General features: G+C 39.0%; 1 protein-coding gene across 2 annotated transcripts; it reads right to left on the bottom strand.

The window, feature by feature from the left end:
- Positions 1-95: 95 nt before the first annotated feature.
- casp10 (caspase 10, apoptosis-related cysteine peptidase) lies at positions 96-10,166 on the bottom strand. Of its 2 annotated transcripts, none has more exons than XM_075479619.1 (14): positions 10,001-10,166; positions 8,495-8,609; positions 5,674-5,957; positions 4,723-4,828; positions 4,354-4,489; positions 3,719-3,765; positions 3,540-3,582; positions 3,267-3,286; positions 3,137-3,164; positions 2,989-3,045; positions 2,771-2,844; positions 2,101-2,221; positions 1,495-1,975; positions 96-1,176 (listed from the first exon to the last, which is right to left on the bottom strand). In XM_075479619.1, the coding sequence occupies exons 3-14, from the start codon at positions 5,952-5,954 to the stop codon at positions 1,014-1,016; spliced, it is 1,557 nt and encodes a 518-aa protein (XP_075335734.1). In that variant the 5' UTR covers positions 5,955-5,957; positions 8,495-8,609; positions 10,001-10,166; the 3' UTR covers positions 96-1,013. The 2 variants fall into 2 exon arrangements, with proteins under 2 accessions (XP_075335734.1, XP_075335735.1); XM_075479620.1 differs by having other exon boundaries at positions 8,495-8,569.
- Between the last annotated feature and the right edge of the window lie 6,254 nt (positions 10,167-16,420).

Here is a 16,420-nt window from a genome sequence, read left to right as displayed (position 1 = left end):
TAATGTTGAGTTGTGTGCACCGAGATGCGCGCGTACCCCTCGGAAGCGGCGCGGCAGCGGGAAACATCAGACTCAAAAACGATGCGACACCAGAGTATTTTTTAAAACAAATGGATTTAATTTTTTTAATTTGATATACAGAAAATGCAAACAATTTGAACCCTGCAGTTTATGATAATTTTCATCAGTTGATATCGTGCCAAATGCAGAACTTGTGTAATAAGAATGTTTTTATTGGTGTGACTTTTGACAGATTTTTTCAATTTAAACCTGCAAAAATGTCTGTCAGATCTAAAATGCACTCTATTAAATTCAATCTAATAAATTAGACTTTGTAGAGAAACCTTATTACTTACAACATGGTTTGTAAGAAAATTATAAAAATATGTGCATGCAAGTAAGCATGTATGTGGCATGATGTATGAAATGCTCAAAACTGCTTCGAAACCGTCTCAATATAATCTTTAAAAAAAATTTAAACTCAAGCATGTCAGCAAAGAAAGCTGGAGGTGGATGAAACTCTTCAGCACAGAACATTTTCCTCTGCTGAGATGTGAATGCATCTGTTTCTTCAGCAAATACTACAACACTGTGCCAGAGCCCACATCCAGAGATAGAATGACATCTTTTTTTTTTTTTTAAATCCAAACGTCTGAGCAAACAGAGACGTTCACAATGGATACAGGCTCTCGTGTGTAAAACATCAGCTGGAGGACTGAAGTACAGTGGAAACTCTCACTCCAGCTATCAAATTAAATGCACAGATCACGTGCAGACGATCATTTTAGTGGCTACAGTAACAGTAACACAAATCTTGTAAACCATCAAAGAATACACGCACAAAACGAGAAAACGCGTAGAGCTGTATTTACTCTTTGACCAAAGTGCATAGTTTGTCTTTAAAATCAACTGACTAAAATTCATTGAGTTAAAGTACCTAATCTAAAAATATCCTAAAATCCAAGTTTTACACATATTTCTTATACAAGTCGATCGAACAAAGTCCGCCATCGTCAGTCCAACAGACTCGGTGGAGGCTTTTTGGGGATCGGGAAGACCACTTTCTTGCGGAGCGTGAAGGCTGGTTGAGGCATCTGCTTTCTCTCACCACTGTAATCGGTCTTCTCGCTGACGTCTGCATTCACTTTTGTCAGGATTGACACAAGGTCAAACTCTCTGGGAAGACAGGAGATGCTGTGAGGTGGTGGCATGAAACACAAATTGTTCTTCATCGATTATTCTCATATCTAATCATAGAACACATAGGTAATTAATATCTGTAGGCAAAATATTCAAAACATAAATAGATCAATATAAAATGTTGATTTTTAACAGGTTAACCTTGATTAGTGTATTACTTTTGTTCTCTACAATTTCAGGTTGGGTTGAGATTTGAAAATAAATACATGTGCCATTGTGGACATTGTGTTCCTCTTTACTACTGAAAGAAAAAAAGAAAGAATCTGCCAGACTCTATTATGTTGCTTCACTAACCTGGGAACCATCTGGACAAGGTTTCGGCACAATGACTGGATATACCATGTGCCACTCTTCCTATCTCTGTAGGAGACGTGATAAGGAACAGTGGCCATTCCCAGCAGGAAATCTGCTCCAGATGGTATGGAATCTTTGACTGCTCTGGCATCACTCTCTACAGGGCTGTCAGCCTCCACAGCTTTCTGCTCTTTGTTGCCCTGACAGGCCTGGATGAAGAACAGCTTTGGCTTTTCTACTAAAGAGGGGCACTTCTGTCCATCAAAGGGGTCCATCAGCTTCGTGATCTCAACAGTGTAGCCGTCCACACCATACACCTTCCCTTCCGTTCCATGGCTGAGAACACAGCATACCAGACAGTCCACATGACTATGGTCTTCTCTACTGAGCTGCTGTAGCACCGACAGGATCTTCTTACTGTCGCAGTCTCTGAGTATCTGTACTTCAAAGTCAAGCCACCCGAAGACCTCCCGCAGACTTCCTGGAAAGAAGGCAAACAGATGAAAACGCAGATGAACGGTACATCCACACGCAGGGCGGAGCCGGGAAACATACAAACACTCGCTTTCGTTTGAGAGATTCGAGATTCGAGATTCCTCAGCTTACTCTCATCGGCCGTGGTTCCCTTGCGGTCACTGAGACGCACAGTGGATTTACTGAAGTCGTGATTGTTCACGATCACACAGACACCTCTCCTCGCTGAAGTCATGGGATACGTTCCCAAAGTCTACAGAAAATAAAACCAATAATCCAGATTCAGTCATTAAAAGGTAAAACAGGATGTTGAACTTGTAACACTTCGTAACACCGTTGGATGAGGCAAGTACAGATTTGCCGATCTCTTATTTCTGCTTATGTAATTTAACTATATGTTCTATATTCTTAAGTTTGAATATTGGTCTAATAGTCATTGATGAGAAAGTTTTATTGAATATGGCTGTTTGTTCATCTTTTCTGTTTAGTATGGGCTATTTCATTTAAGTGTTGTGTTGTGAACGTCAGACCAGCAGTGGAGACACACGGTGTCCCGTACTATAATGTATTGAAAGCCAGGTGTATGGATACTTGAGTGACACTTGTGGAATAAATTTTTATATTTTTTCTAACGTTACCTGGACTTCATGTGGATTTTTAAGGACAACAGTTTTTTAGACACGTGTAAGCCAGGAATATCTGCTAGTCAACTTTTGCACTTAAAACCGTCTCTATGCGGTCATCAAGATTTGCCATTTTATACTCGTATAACTAAGACAAAAATTTTTTTTAAATTACACACCTCCGTATTTGTCTCAGCGGAAGCCTTGTTTTCCTGAGACGGCATTCTTTCCATTGCACAAATGTCTTTTTTGTCTATAATGTGGAACAAAAGTCAATTTTAGGCGAGAAGAGACATTAAAATGGTGAAACGTGTGAATTGATGCTTGACAATAACTGACAAAAGGCTGATGTAAAAAGATACGTATAAGGAGCTCTTAATGATGCTTGTTTCCGTACCTAAATTGCTCCCTCCATGTGTCGCTGACCAACATTTATCTCCAAAATTCTTGAAGTCTAGGAGAGCATTAAACAGGCTATAAAATGAATAAATTCACTGCACTGCTCCCATAAAAGGTTTTTCGAGACAGAATAATAAAAAACTTACCGACAGAAGTGTTGGAAGAATTTGTGGACTGCGTGGGATTTAAGAAAAATCAAAAAAGAACCATTAAAGGCAGAAATTTGAAACCACATTTAATTTGATGTCACATAAGAGACTCCTCGTAGTTTCTTACCGGAAGTGATTCCTGCAAATCTTCAGAAAAGAGAGAAAATGTTAATTAGGATCATAAGTCTTAAAAAAACATATTAATTATCTTTTGCTGTCACTCTGTTTATACTATATCCCATCATCAAAAGGAGGAAAAAAAATTTGCTATGAGGTATAATCACCAAAGTTATCTTAATTGTTCTTTGGAAACAGTAACTAAGAAATCCTAAGAAGCAACATTTCCAAATACACATGGCACGGCCCCCCCATAATTCACAGCAGAGGCAAGTGACTTCACCTTGTGTGTCAAAGGAGCAGGCCCTCGGTAAAGGTCCCGAGACCTGATAAGAAATAGAATAAAAAAGACAGATCAGATAGTTTGGGGTAAAGTATCCTGCAAATACGTGATGTTCACTTTAAAGTGGAAATCTTCCTCTGCAGCTCAGGCAGACTCAAAGCAGCCACACGGCATTGTACCTGGTTTGAGGCAGAGGGAACAGACGAAGACCTCGGCCGACCCGTTTCTTGAACAGTGGGGTTGGTGGGGTGTAGGGTGCAAAAAAGGAAAAGAAAACTATGAAGTGATGTGCAAACGGATCATTCAGCGATCATTAAAACCACGTGGAGCTAAAATCTTGAATTATGTGCAACAAGAGGGAGGAACTATTATATGATCTTCAAGGAGCAAGCGCTCCACAGCTCCTGTTGGGGGAATGATCATTTTAGGAGAAAGTAAGTCCTCAGTAATTTACCACGTGTCGAAGTGAAATCGTCCTAATGTCTCGTAAGCAGATGTCCTCACTCGGCGCGTTTTTTATTTCTTCTTTTTTGGTCATTGTGAGTTCTTAACCCTTAAATCCCCTGCTCTACCGTTTGGTAAAGCACACTTCAAGATGCTGTACTGTATATTAATAAGAGTTTGAAGGAACTTTTACCATGAAGCTCACTCAACCATTTCCAAATAAAATAGAAATAAATAAAAATATAAGAACTGATTCTTATCATTATTAGTGGTGACATGAAATATTTAAGCTAACCCTAAAACAGTTATTCTGCAATCTTTGATTGTTCCGAGCTATTTAAGCTTATGTTTGGTGCTACGGGTGGCTTACCCTGCAGTGCTTTATAATGTTTGATCTTTTCTTTCAACGCAGGATGCACAGATGTAAATATGTCCTCCAGTTTGTTTAGATTAGTGTCACTAATGAGGTCCATTCGCTCCATCTCCAGGAACACCTCCAGTGTAGTCTGAAAAGTTAAGCAAGATTACAACATCAGATATAATTACCTTAATCTGTCACTGAAAATGTCTTTTTTTAGTTTTTTTTAGGGAAATTATAAATATCCGAACTATAATAAAAAAAATAATGTTTTATTGCAACCCTAACTTAATCAAAACCCTAATCTTAATCTGACAATCTGATTTTGCAGTGTCAGAAACGCCTCTGATTTTACATTTTAAGAAAACAAGAAGCACTCACAACATTTTCCTCCAGTTTTCTGCGCGGGAGGTCTTTGCTTAGCATAAATTTTATATCTCTCAAGTCCTTAGCAGTAATCTCCTCAGACAGGTTGTAGAGCAGCTTCCTGAGATGAGAGAAAATCAGCTCGTGAAGTTACAGCTTAAGTCCGTCTTATGGACGTCATTATAGTGACAATATTAATACATCAAATACATAATACATCATATACTTTAAACATCACAAAAACTACTCTGTGGAACTGTTGTGAAACAACCAGCAAAGACTTTTGGGGCCTGTACTAAGAACAAGGTTCACCAAAACCATCTTCTAGTTGTCTGGCTGAACTAATCCGTACAACAGAGATCTCGCTAAGCGACGGTTTTCTCAGTTGTGCCCGCTTGTTGTGCGTAAGCACACATTGATGCCGTGCTGAGACTCAACTATTTGGCACATGTAAAGTCAGAGCGAGACTTATTGTCCACGCAGCAATGTCTTCTTTATTTTGCCACATTCTAAGGAATTTGATTGGTCGGGAAGCGGTGCTTTTACATGTGTTGAACTCTCTCTTCCAGAATTTCGGTTAGGTCTAAAACATAAGTGCCATGTGGATACACCCTGATTAAAAAAAAAAAAAAAAAAAAAAAAGAACCAGCTTTGTGATGCTGAAAGTCCAGAGTTGAACATTAACTAATTTCCCCCGAGCTTTTCATAGTACGGATCCTGGGAAGACTGATCTTTTGTTTTCTCTTAACTGAAAATAAAAATCAAACAAATAAATTTGGAAGCCAGTGATTAAAGAAATAACAATTATTCAGGAGGAAAAAATACATATATATATATATATATATATATATATATATATATGCAGTCCATTCTTTTTTGTATGGCACCAAAATCCAACAATCCATTGACGTCACATTATTTTCTAGTGTTTCAGTTGTTGGTATGAAACTAAATGTGCCAGCCCACCTGTAGGGAGAGATGAAGCTTCTCGGTTTAGATTCCTGCTCAGCGAGTCCGAGGTAACGCAGCAGACGGTGACGCTGGATGGTGAGGAGAAGCTCAGTCAGCAGCTGTGGTTGTTCGGATGACAGGAGGTCTTGGTCCATCAGTTGAGAGAAAAGGACACCCGCTGACTCCACCGAGTTCAGGTTTTGGCTCAAGAGATCATTGCAGAGAAATGCTACAGCTTTCACTTCGTCCCCACTAAGAGCTTTACCTGCTTCCAGCAGGAGCTTCTGGAAATCCATTTCCTGTATTCAAAACAAAATAGCAGCCCACTCAGATGTCTGGTTTCTCTGGGAAGAAACATTTGGCTGTTGTGATGGCAACTGTCCCTCCCTCATTTATTTAGCATATGTAAAATAACTGTGTACAGAGAATAATATCAAGATTTTGAGGGAATGTTTTGGGATGTTTGAGGTGGAAACATAGGAGCTGTCAGTGGGTTCTTCCATTTTCTTTCAAGCTTTCAAAATTCAGGGCTCAAAATCTGATAACAATCTCAAATAAAGTCCTTCGTGGATTTGTGGTGGAGCGGATGAGAATTTCTGTGTGTGACAGGGAGAGGGAAGGACGAGATTCCTATAAGCAGGCCTAGAAACAGAAAGGCTGGTTCTGTGCAGAAGTTTGGCAAAAATGTTCCAAAAACTATAAAAATGTGACAGCTCACCTGTCTGAGGTGTAGAGTTACAGTTTGTGATTTGTCATTTCTGTAGATCCTTATCTTGTCTCAGTGTTGGTAATAATCAATCATTATAACAATTCCTGTTGTTTTGCTAGATGTGTTGCCTCGTGGTGTAGCTAATCTCACTTCCTATTTTCGTGACTCAGAGAAAAAAAACCTCAGCGTTACCTACCTACAGACTCACTCAGACCTTTGTACATGCAGTAACACTATTTTACTTTACTGCAGTGCAGATCACACAGCAATTTTCCCCGGAAACTGTAGTAGGTTAGTTACTCATGTGTTAGGCTACAGTGTGAGTGACTAAAAGTCAAGAATAGCTTGAAAAGGCTGCAGTATGTCACGAGAAGTGAGAATATCCTTCTGCAGTCTGTCTATAGCTCCCTCTCAGCTGTTTATTCCGTGTATTTAGTGATTTATGGGGTCAACAAAACAATAATTGCAGATTTTAAGCGTGAAGCAAGAAGAAAACAGAGGATGGTGAGATGGCCTGTGCAAAAAAAAAAAAAAAGGAGCATGGAGTACACAACTAACAACATGCACAAAAGGTGGGATTGAGAACAAGGCGTACCTCTTAAAGTGTTTTAGCATCGATACGCTGGGCCATCCTCTATTCTTTGGGAATGGATGCAACACAGGTACAAAACAAGATCAATATACCAGCAGGTTTAATGACAAAGTTTTCTTTTTATGAAAATTCTGCACCCTTTTTTTTTTCTTTTGCTTGTTGCGGCATTAAAATTTTTATTTAAATTTCAACATCAAACAAATGCATCAAGCTTATTGAGGCTGGGCTAATAATCCAGAATTTTGTAGTGAGAAAACAGGGAAGGCTTTTTTTTTTGGCCCTTCCAAGAGGATCTCATTTATTCAGTAGAACAACTGCATCCACACCCAGAGTCAGCTAAACCTTCCTGAGCATCTCTTACTCTTAAACTGACCAACCCTTCTAGCAATCACACAAGCAGTTCTTTTTAAAAGGTTTATCGGTCTCTCAGATGTCAAATTGATCTTCAATGCATCTGATATTTTCCATTTCTTATGAAATTCACATTGCCTGGCCTTTCCTAATGATGACTGTTTATAAGCTTTAGCCCCAACAAGCTGATTAATGAGTGGGACATTGGCAAGACTCAACTATCTTGGGGTTTGAAACTAAAACTGCCTAAACTCTTGCATGCTCACTGTGCATCCTATGAACACTTTTGAGGGCCCCGACCCCTTTCTAAGACCTGCTGAAGTAAAGCCCACCAGTACCTGTAAAATAGATTTAAGTCATTTCAATAGATGAATAAAAGAAACGCTGGTCATGCTGCAAAAATGTAGGCTACAAGTTTCAATGTAGTTTAGTGGGATTTATTTATGGCAAAATGTTCAGGTATTATAGACTCCCAACACAGTTTTCGGCAACATGGAACACAACAGATGAAATTCTCTTTCGCAAAAACAGGAAAACAGATTTGATCCACTTTTTTTTTTAAATGGGCATCTGTGCTAAATGAATTCAAATATCACCCATCAGAGGTAAATACAAGTCCTGTCCCATGTTACGTCCTCTGTAATAAAAAGCACATTTCCCCAAGAGAAGGCTCTGTATTTAATGTGATCTTTACAAACTTTCTAAATATATCCAGTAACTGTGCTGAATGACAATAAAAGGAATATTCTTAATGTATTCTATCTATGTGACATTTATTCATTTCTAAAAATGTGCCGCAGCTATATCCTTTCCCATGTTCCTCGTGTCTGTTGTTTCTTTGTGTGCAGGTTATGCCTCCCCACACAGACCTGAAACATCGTGACCCTGCGATCAGTGGCTCATCAAAATGAGCACTTACAACATTAAAGGTGACATATTGTATCCTTTTTTTTAACAGGCTGGCACAATTGCCAGATCTCCCCCTTTATCAAAGTAACGTGAGTTTCCCTCTGCCCTGAACGTGACTGCAGATAAATGAGGTAGTGTGAGGAGGGCAGACGTCTGCCTTCAAAGAAATGGTGACCACACTGAAGATTATTCACTCAAAGACATGTACAACCCTATATAGGAGCTCTGCAGCTCCTGGGTCATCTTCTCACCTCTCTGTAATGATTTTGTCTTACCGTCAGTCTTATCTGGCAGATGTTTGTCAAGCCTGGCAGGATGCTTCAACTCACTCCGTCATTCCAAGCTGGTTGCTGATGGGAAGCACAGACAGACTTCTTCTTAAAGAAACCCCTGCACGAAAATGTGAGATTTTTCATTTGAAATGTGGTTTACCCTGCTTCACATCCTGTGCAGTGTCAGTCCCCTTTTCCGTCAGTGTTCACTTTACAATTCTTCAGCTGAAGAATACACTATTCACTGAAAACTAAATAAAAAACGCCCAATGTACCAATGGAATATGCAGTGCTGACCAAAAATGAAGCAAGGGTGTCTGAGTGAACCCTGCACGTCACCACTTCCTTTAGGCACAGGAGCTGCAACAGTTTGGTCACTGCATATACACGATGTGCCAAAAATATGTTCAACATGCACACTGCTTTTTGTGCATGTATGTGTAGCTTTGAACAGAACTTCAGCTGTGGCCAAACCACGTTACCTCTGCGGATTGTTGACCTGACAAAACATTTGTCTGCGAGTCTGTAGTCTTCTCGGATACTGTTTTCTTTTCCGACTTTGTTCTTCTTACTTTCTTCCTGGTGTGCCGCACGTGTCGTCCACGTAGCCTCGTTGTGTTGTACATTTTTCCCTATCCTTGTATCATTTCCCTATGCATTTATGTCATTTTCATTCTGTAATTTTTTCATGAAGTCGTTGCAGTTTTTAGCCGTATTCATTTCTGAACTACTTCCTGAATGCAGTAGCTCCCCATTTATTCCGCCCGTAAGTGTCTCTATGTGTTTGATTAATCAACTTCTGTATGAATTTTTACTTCATTGTAGAGATGGTTAGGAATACAATTGGAAATTGAATTAAAAAGGAAACATAAGTAATTAAGAACCTGTATTGACATTGAATAAATCTATACAATTTCAAATTAGAGACACACATTCATTTCACATAATATATATACACATCATGGCATTAATATAATGTTTAGCTGATTTTTGTGCATTCCATGAGCATACTGACACGCCGACTGTGAAATTTGTGTGGGTGAGTTTGAGTTCATGCAAAACAAACACAGGACGACAAAACAAGATAACAATCACATGAGCAAAGTCTAATAACAACAAGTTTCCAGAGGTGTAGACCAAAGTTGCACTGACACGCTCATACATATATTTTGTCACGTTATCAATCCACAGAGGTGATGTGATGTCGCCACAGCTGGAGTTCTCTTCAAGGTTACAGAAACACGGACAGATGTGTTAACACACAAGCATGCGAAAACATATTTTGGGCACAAATTGAGCCTCATTGAGACTGGAACCTCAGAATTTTTGCAACGACTCGAGCTGTCAATCACAGCTTCGCACTGACAATTGCTTGACAACAGATCTATCAACCGAAATGTGGCGAAACGCGCCACTGTATAAACTGTGTTTCAAATCTGACAGTTGGTTCCCTCCATTTTTTTAACATTTAACCACGTGTGTCTACGGAAAAGCCCAGCAAAGCTATACCTGCTTGGAGACGTTTGCTCAGCTGATCGGAAGGGAGTCGGCTGGGGTTCACTGCAGGAGCTCCATCAGGGACGCTGGAGAGGAGAAAGTCTCTTCAAAATATCCAAAAGGAACTTCGTAAAAACTTTAGACGTACGTGATCCAGGCCGACAAAGTAGGAAATAAAAACCGAAAGTGAAAGGGCTTGTGACGTGTGGATGACGCAGCTACCTGTGTGTATGGGATTAAATTGACGTAGAATTTCCTCCCCAGGGATAAATAGACTAATATATGGGTTATGTTTTAACGTTTGTGTGACTGATTTTTGTGACGTCTGCTGACGGATAACTTCTATGAAATTAGAATGGCCATCGACATAGCCACGTTACCAAAATGAGTGATGCGATTTACATTTTCCCACGTGCTTGTTGCGCCACTTAAAGAGGCTTTACGGGAAATGGCCTTGACATAACTGAAGAATTTTTTAAGTCACAGGTCTGTCATCCTCTCAGAATTTCAGTGTAATTATGAAGGCATTACTTTGGTATTTTGCACTGTGAAGGTATGTTGCTCACAACATCTTGGGTGTACATTAGGTACAGACAACATTAAATATTAATTTGTGACATAATGTTCAATTGACCCACTGTTTTCTGTATAAACACTAAGTGTATATCCCCCCTTTTTAATCTGTAATCTGGATTAGTTGTTTTTAGATAATGAAAACTATTAGAAAATCATAGACTGTCTCACATTAATGTAAAATAAGATCAAAGTCTGTATTTGTGAGGGTTTCTGCATAGTTCATGGAGATGCGCTTTAGCTTTATTCATCATTTATTGCCAAATGTGCATTTTGGTCGAGGACCATGACCAACATTTACAGCCACGGCACTAGCATTTCACTGTAATTAAAATAAATTAACTGCATGGTCATTTTACAAATAACCTAACTAGAGTTCATAATATGAAAAAGAAAAAAAAAAGTCAATTTCAGCAGGAACAAAAATTTGGCTCGATAGGCAGGTTTTTGTTAGCACAGATTGTTTTCATGTACTGGTTCACTTGATTGTGCCTTACAGAAAATGTGTCTATGATAAAGTTACTGTACAAGAAATATCCTTTAACTATCAGTCAGGACATTAGGGTTAAATATATATTTACAGTGAGACAGGTAGAAATTGCACATTTCCTCAAAGTGTGATGTGTGTCTTATTTCGGTTCAGTCTTTAGGGTGGCGATGTGTCCTCTGCGTCTCACTCTTACACTGAGCCACGCTGTGGAGTTCACTCCTGAGCTGTTGAACCTGAAGGACTCTGTAAGGGAAACACACACACACACACACATAGTGAAATACTGACTGCGCTGCAACATCCATCCTCTCATAGCAGCTCCTTTTCTCCAAGCAAAGAAAATGAGAGATAAGAAAATGCTGGCAAAGCATAGTCTGACAGTTTGTGGCCGGTTATGCCACATAAACTATGGCGTCGGAGTTGAGCTATGGGATTCTGGGCTGGAACATGCCTTGCCATGCCTTCCCAGAATGAGTTTTAAATGTTGCAACGACAGTAAGCAGCAAAAGGTGCCCCCACCTGACTGTCAAATGGTACTACACACAAAGGAATTGAGGAGGGGAAATGGTTCACAAATGTGCTTCCAGCTGCCCTCAAGTTGGCTAAAAGCAGTGTGTCACATTTCTGTACATCACAGTATGCACCTTTGAAATAACATTTCAAGGGACAACTACCTTTATGTCCTGGTACAAAGATTTCATTTGCAGGAGGCTGAGAACATAACCTTAAATTCAAAGACCAAACACACGTACTTTTATGTGTGAAAGACTGCATAAGAATCCTGTGGCCCAACAATGAAACTGTCAAGTCATTATTAAAAAATATATTTTAATGAAAGTAAAATAGGGAGCAACTATGATGACAAGCATTTCTAATCACCAAAACCCCCTCATAATGAAAAGATACTCTGCTATTAGTTTTTTAGATTTTTTTGAAAGCTCAGAATAAGGAAAGAAGAATTGAACCTCTTTGTCTACACCACAAGGTCATTTAAGGTACAATGACGTACATTTTGACGAACCTTCACAGTGAAACAGGAAGTAATGCAACAGTTCTCCAAACTAAAACTGAGAACACTGTGAGTCATGACAACTGGCCTGACCAAGACCAAATTTCTTAGTAATACAGCTAAATATACCTTTCTGATTTTAATAAGTGTAATGAAATCTAAAAACTTATTTTGAGGCCTGTTTAGTTTAAAGTCTATGTCACAGCAGGCTCTTATTGTACGTTAAAATGCACTGCATTTTATTTTCAACCTGATCCAACCAGTACCATATCGGTTACTTGTAATACTCCTTTTCCAGAACCTATAACTTACCAAAATGTATGGGAAAATATGTAGGGGCTCTAGTTCATAATCTACCTTTTATAATATCATTATTGGATTATCAGTACAAGAAACCTATCCACGTGTAAAAGCATGTTTTGTTTTTGTCTTTTGAATAAATTGATTGTGTAAAATGTTAACTAAGGGCTTCCCACGGTGGTTGGCAATGCTTCCTCACAGCAAGAAGGTTCAAAATATAGCATATAGAAATATTTCCAAAGGTTTTAATGAATTATGTTGACACTATTGTTGTATGTTTTTAGAGAATTAATTACAAGTTCAGTGTCAGCAGTAACAAACCTGTACATGAAACTAGAATTGATGCTGTTATTGATAGATTGTTTTTATTTCTGAACTGTTTTCATAAAAGGCGCAATAAGCCACCGACAGTTCTCACAGTTTTACCTAAACACAGTTTTTTGTTTGTTTGTTTGTTTTCAGGTAGCCTGTAACTGTACCGGCTTTTCATTTGCGTTTAATTCATGTGGCCTGTATGGATTTGTCTGGCTGCAAACTAAACAGACCAAAGTGAGTATTTGAACACCTACTGTCAGTAATAAGGGAGTGCACTGAGGTCATGTGTCTCCGCCCCAGGCCGTGACTCCTGGACAGGACGCAGTCCAGATAAATGTCCCAGAAGACCCGGGCCAGGTCCCAGAACAGCGCCGTGTGCTTTCCGTTGTCCGATGACCTGAGGGACTCCATCAGATCCCATAGGGCGGACACCGTGTCGGCGATCCTTGGCGAGCGCATCTCCAGCAGCCGAGCCGAAGACGAGTCCCAGCACTTCGGGTCCGGACCTTGCACCGCCAGGGGGTCCACCTGACCCGGCTTCTGGCCTTGCAGCGGCACGGCACACATGCAGGTCAGCACAAACACTGCGGCCGCGGCTAAGTTAATGAGCACCAGGACCATCTGCGCACGACAAGAGATTTTCCAGGGATTGATCAACTTCGTTTTGCAGCAACCCTTATTCAAACACATTTTCTGCGAAATAAATAACTCATTGTTTTTGTTTAAAAGTAAGGCCAGTCGATGTGATGGCAAAAGCTCAATTTGTAAGGGAAACATCTGCTTATACAAACACTAAACTGTATGTTTATGGTTAAAAAATTTTTTTTAAATTACAGGCTAATTGTGGGTCTATCATGATACTGACAAGTTCTTTGGATACAAGGCAAAACACAATTTGGGCCTGACTATTAACACAAATATAAACGTAAAGTAAACAGACAGTGGTCGTGCTTTTCAATGAAAAGTTGTACTTACCTCTTAAGCTGCTCTGTCTCAAATATCAGTGTTGATGGGGGTTTAATAAATACCTGTTTGGTCTTAACTGACGTCAGTGCCTCCCTCCTTTGCAAGCGGCTGCTTGTCACGTTTATAAATGAAATGTTTTCTTTCTTTGTTTCTCTTTTTTTGTCTTTTTGTTTTTTATCAGCTGTGTTTGCTGCATTTTTGCTGCAGCAATAACTGCTTATACTTTTGGGCACTTTTTAGAGGGATTTTGCTTGGTTTTTGGCTTGGCTACCTCTCCTGCATGTTCTCCATGGCATTATTTTCCACATGGCAAGCCAAAGCAGATTTACTTGCACATCTAATACGCTGGGGTGATACAAACCCCTTCACAAGGTGACAAAACAAGAAACAGACAAACAATGTCAAGAGCAAATGTAAAGCATTTGAAATTCTTTGAGTTTAACAAAAAATTCTGACATGATCTGCATAAAGTAAATTGAATAAGGATAATCTCCAGCACCACCACAATGACTGATTCTATATGTTTTAGTGATGTTAACAATCATCTTAACTAAAAATAGATACTCACATATGATGTCCTGGATAGCCTGTTAATAAACCACTGCAAAGTGAACATGTGTGGTAATTAACTAATTAAAATGGCTTCTTAGTTCTACCAACAGTACTTAACTTAATATTGAATGTGGCATTTATCTCTGATAAAATATGACTGATTCCATGAGGTAGAAGAAATTCCACAAGCCTACTCATTAACATAAAAGTGGGTCGGATAAATATTGGTCTTTTTCTACTCCCAAATAAAAAAATTAACATGGAGTATGAATTCATACATAAGCATTCCGTATACTTGGGAGCCATTTTGCCGTATGTCCATTTATGCTTTGAATTGTCACCGGGTGCCACATTTCAGTGTCTTCCTGTACATAAAAACACGACTATTGCAAGTAAATTTAAGAGAAAAAACCCTAAATGTTTGATGCTGAAGAACTACTGCTGAATGTGTTTAAATAATTTTATTTTTCAATGTATTATTGTTTTTCACCGTCTTCACTCAGAGCCTCAGGACAGTATGGTGCTCAACGTATATCTTCAGCTGTAAATATAATCAGTCTGACCTCTCAAACCTGGGTAGTTCTGCCATCTGTAAAAACAAACTTAGAAACGAACAGTGTTCCAGAGAGTGGTAAAGAGAAAGAGAGAGTTTCGTGTCTATGCTTTTACTGAAATGTCACATGCATACCTGATCTCAAATGTAATTACTTTCACAGTGAGAGGCCAACACTAAATGTACTGGATGGGTGTCTTACTCATTCATACCTCTGATGATGCAAAGGAGCAGGCTTTACAACACTTCCGCTGTCAGGACTAAATTATGACTTTTAAATGAGGACCATTTTTCTGTTCATACTGAAACAACAAATTTAATGTGTGATTGCTTCTGGAAAGGAAGTCAGGTAGTGGAGTATTAACTATTATAAGGTATGAAATTATGTGAAGATAAAAGCATTTCTATGTCAAGTCCACATGTAATAAACGCTGCTCCACCTTGCTGTGTAAAGCAGCGATTCCAAATAACATTAAAATGTTCATTTTTGAGTGGGTGTGCCATAAGTACTTACAGTGAGTCAGCTGCAACATCTGAAGTTCTAATACCAGAGAGAATGTGTAAAACTCATCATCACACCAAATCAATCTCTTGACTGAGTTCCAATTTGAAGGCCCAGAAATGGTAAAATGTCCACATTTCCTATTCCCCATCTGAAACAGAGCTTAAGTTTAGATACATAATCACAGAGGCGTGTTAAGGCCCTACGTGTCCATACGTCTGCCTATATGATGACATTTAGGCCCAATGTGTGGCCACATATGCGATCACATTGACTTTACACCTCACATTACAGTTTATTTGACCCAGAATTCTTATAAAGGATAAGTAGGGGATGCTGGAGGGTGCTAATCCTTGACCTCCATCCAAGAGATTGTTAGTTCAAGACTTGTACTGCACGTCTTCCTGTGTCCTTGTACTTTTCTTCCTCACCTCTCAGTCATGATGTCCTACTTTCCATCACATCTGTGAATGGTTAGGTGGTACATAGATATAACAAAGCACCCAGTTAGATTACAAAAATGTAATTTCTTTCATGGTTTATGGTGAGACTGGGTTGATCACACCATCAGAGAAGTAGAAACGGTTTGAAAACTGATGGAAAACTGCTGAAATTGTCAGTTGGATAGCAAAGGTTGAAAATATAGCTATATAGTTAGCTGTATACACTCAGTAGATAAGGAGCAACGTTAGCAGTGTTGTTGTTTAAGGTAACCCGATGAAGATTAAAGAAAATGATTTGACTTTTTAATTCCTAAATGCCTTATTATTATTATTATTATTATTATTATCATTATTATTATTATTATTACAAGAGATCAGTCATAATCCACAGTTAATAAGTTAATATGGCTTTTAAGCTGTAAGGATATTGCAGTACAAATGAATTCATTCCTGTTCGCCACACACACACACAAACACTCAGAAGCCCAGGTCCGCACCCAGCCCCAGGGAACTCTCCTCATCCCCACAAGGTGTAGCGCTGTTAGTACACCTTGTACCTCATATTACCCAAAACACCTTCACTCTTGAGGCTTTGTATTTTTCAGTAATGCGTGGTTTTATTTAGGGCCCATTAAGAATAAAGCAACTGTTTTTCACTACTAAGAGTTTTCACTGCTTTTAAATATCCCTTATCTTCACATACACTATACGTTATTTCTATTTCATTCT

Source organism: Odontesthes bonariensis, chromosome 12 (genome assembly GCF_027942865.1).
Source record: "Odontesthes bonariensis isolate fOdoBon6 chromosome 12, fOdoBon6.hap1, whole genome shotgun sequence".
Classification (NCBI taxonomy): domain Eukaryota; kingdom Metazoa; phylum Chordata; class Actinopteri; order Atheriniformes; family Atherinopsidae; genus Odontesthes; species Odontesthes bonariensis.
The sequence above is the reverse complement of the archived record's forward strand: the minus strand, read 5'-3'. Positions and strand labels throughout refer to the sequence as shown.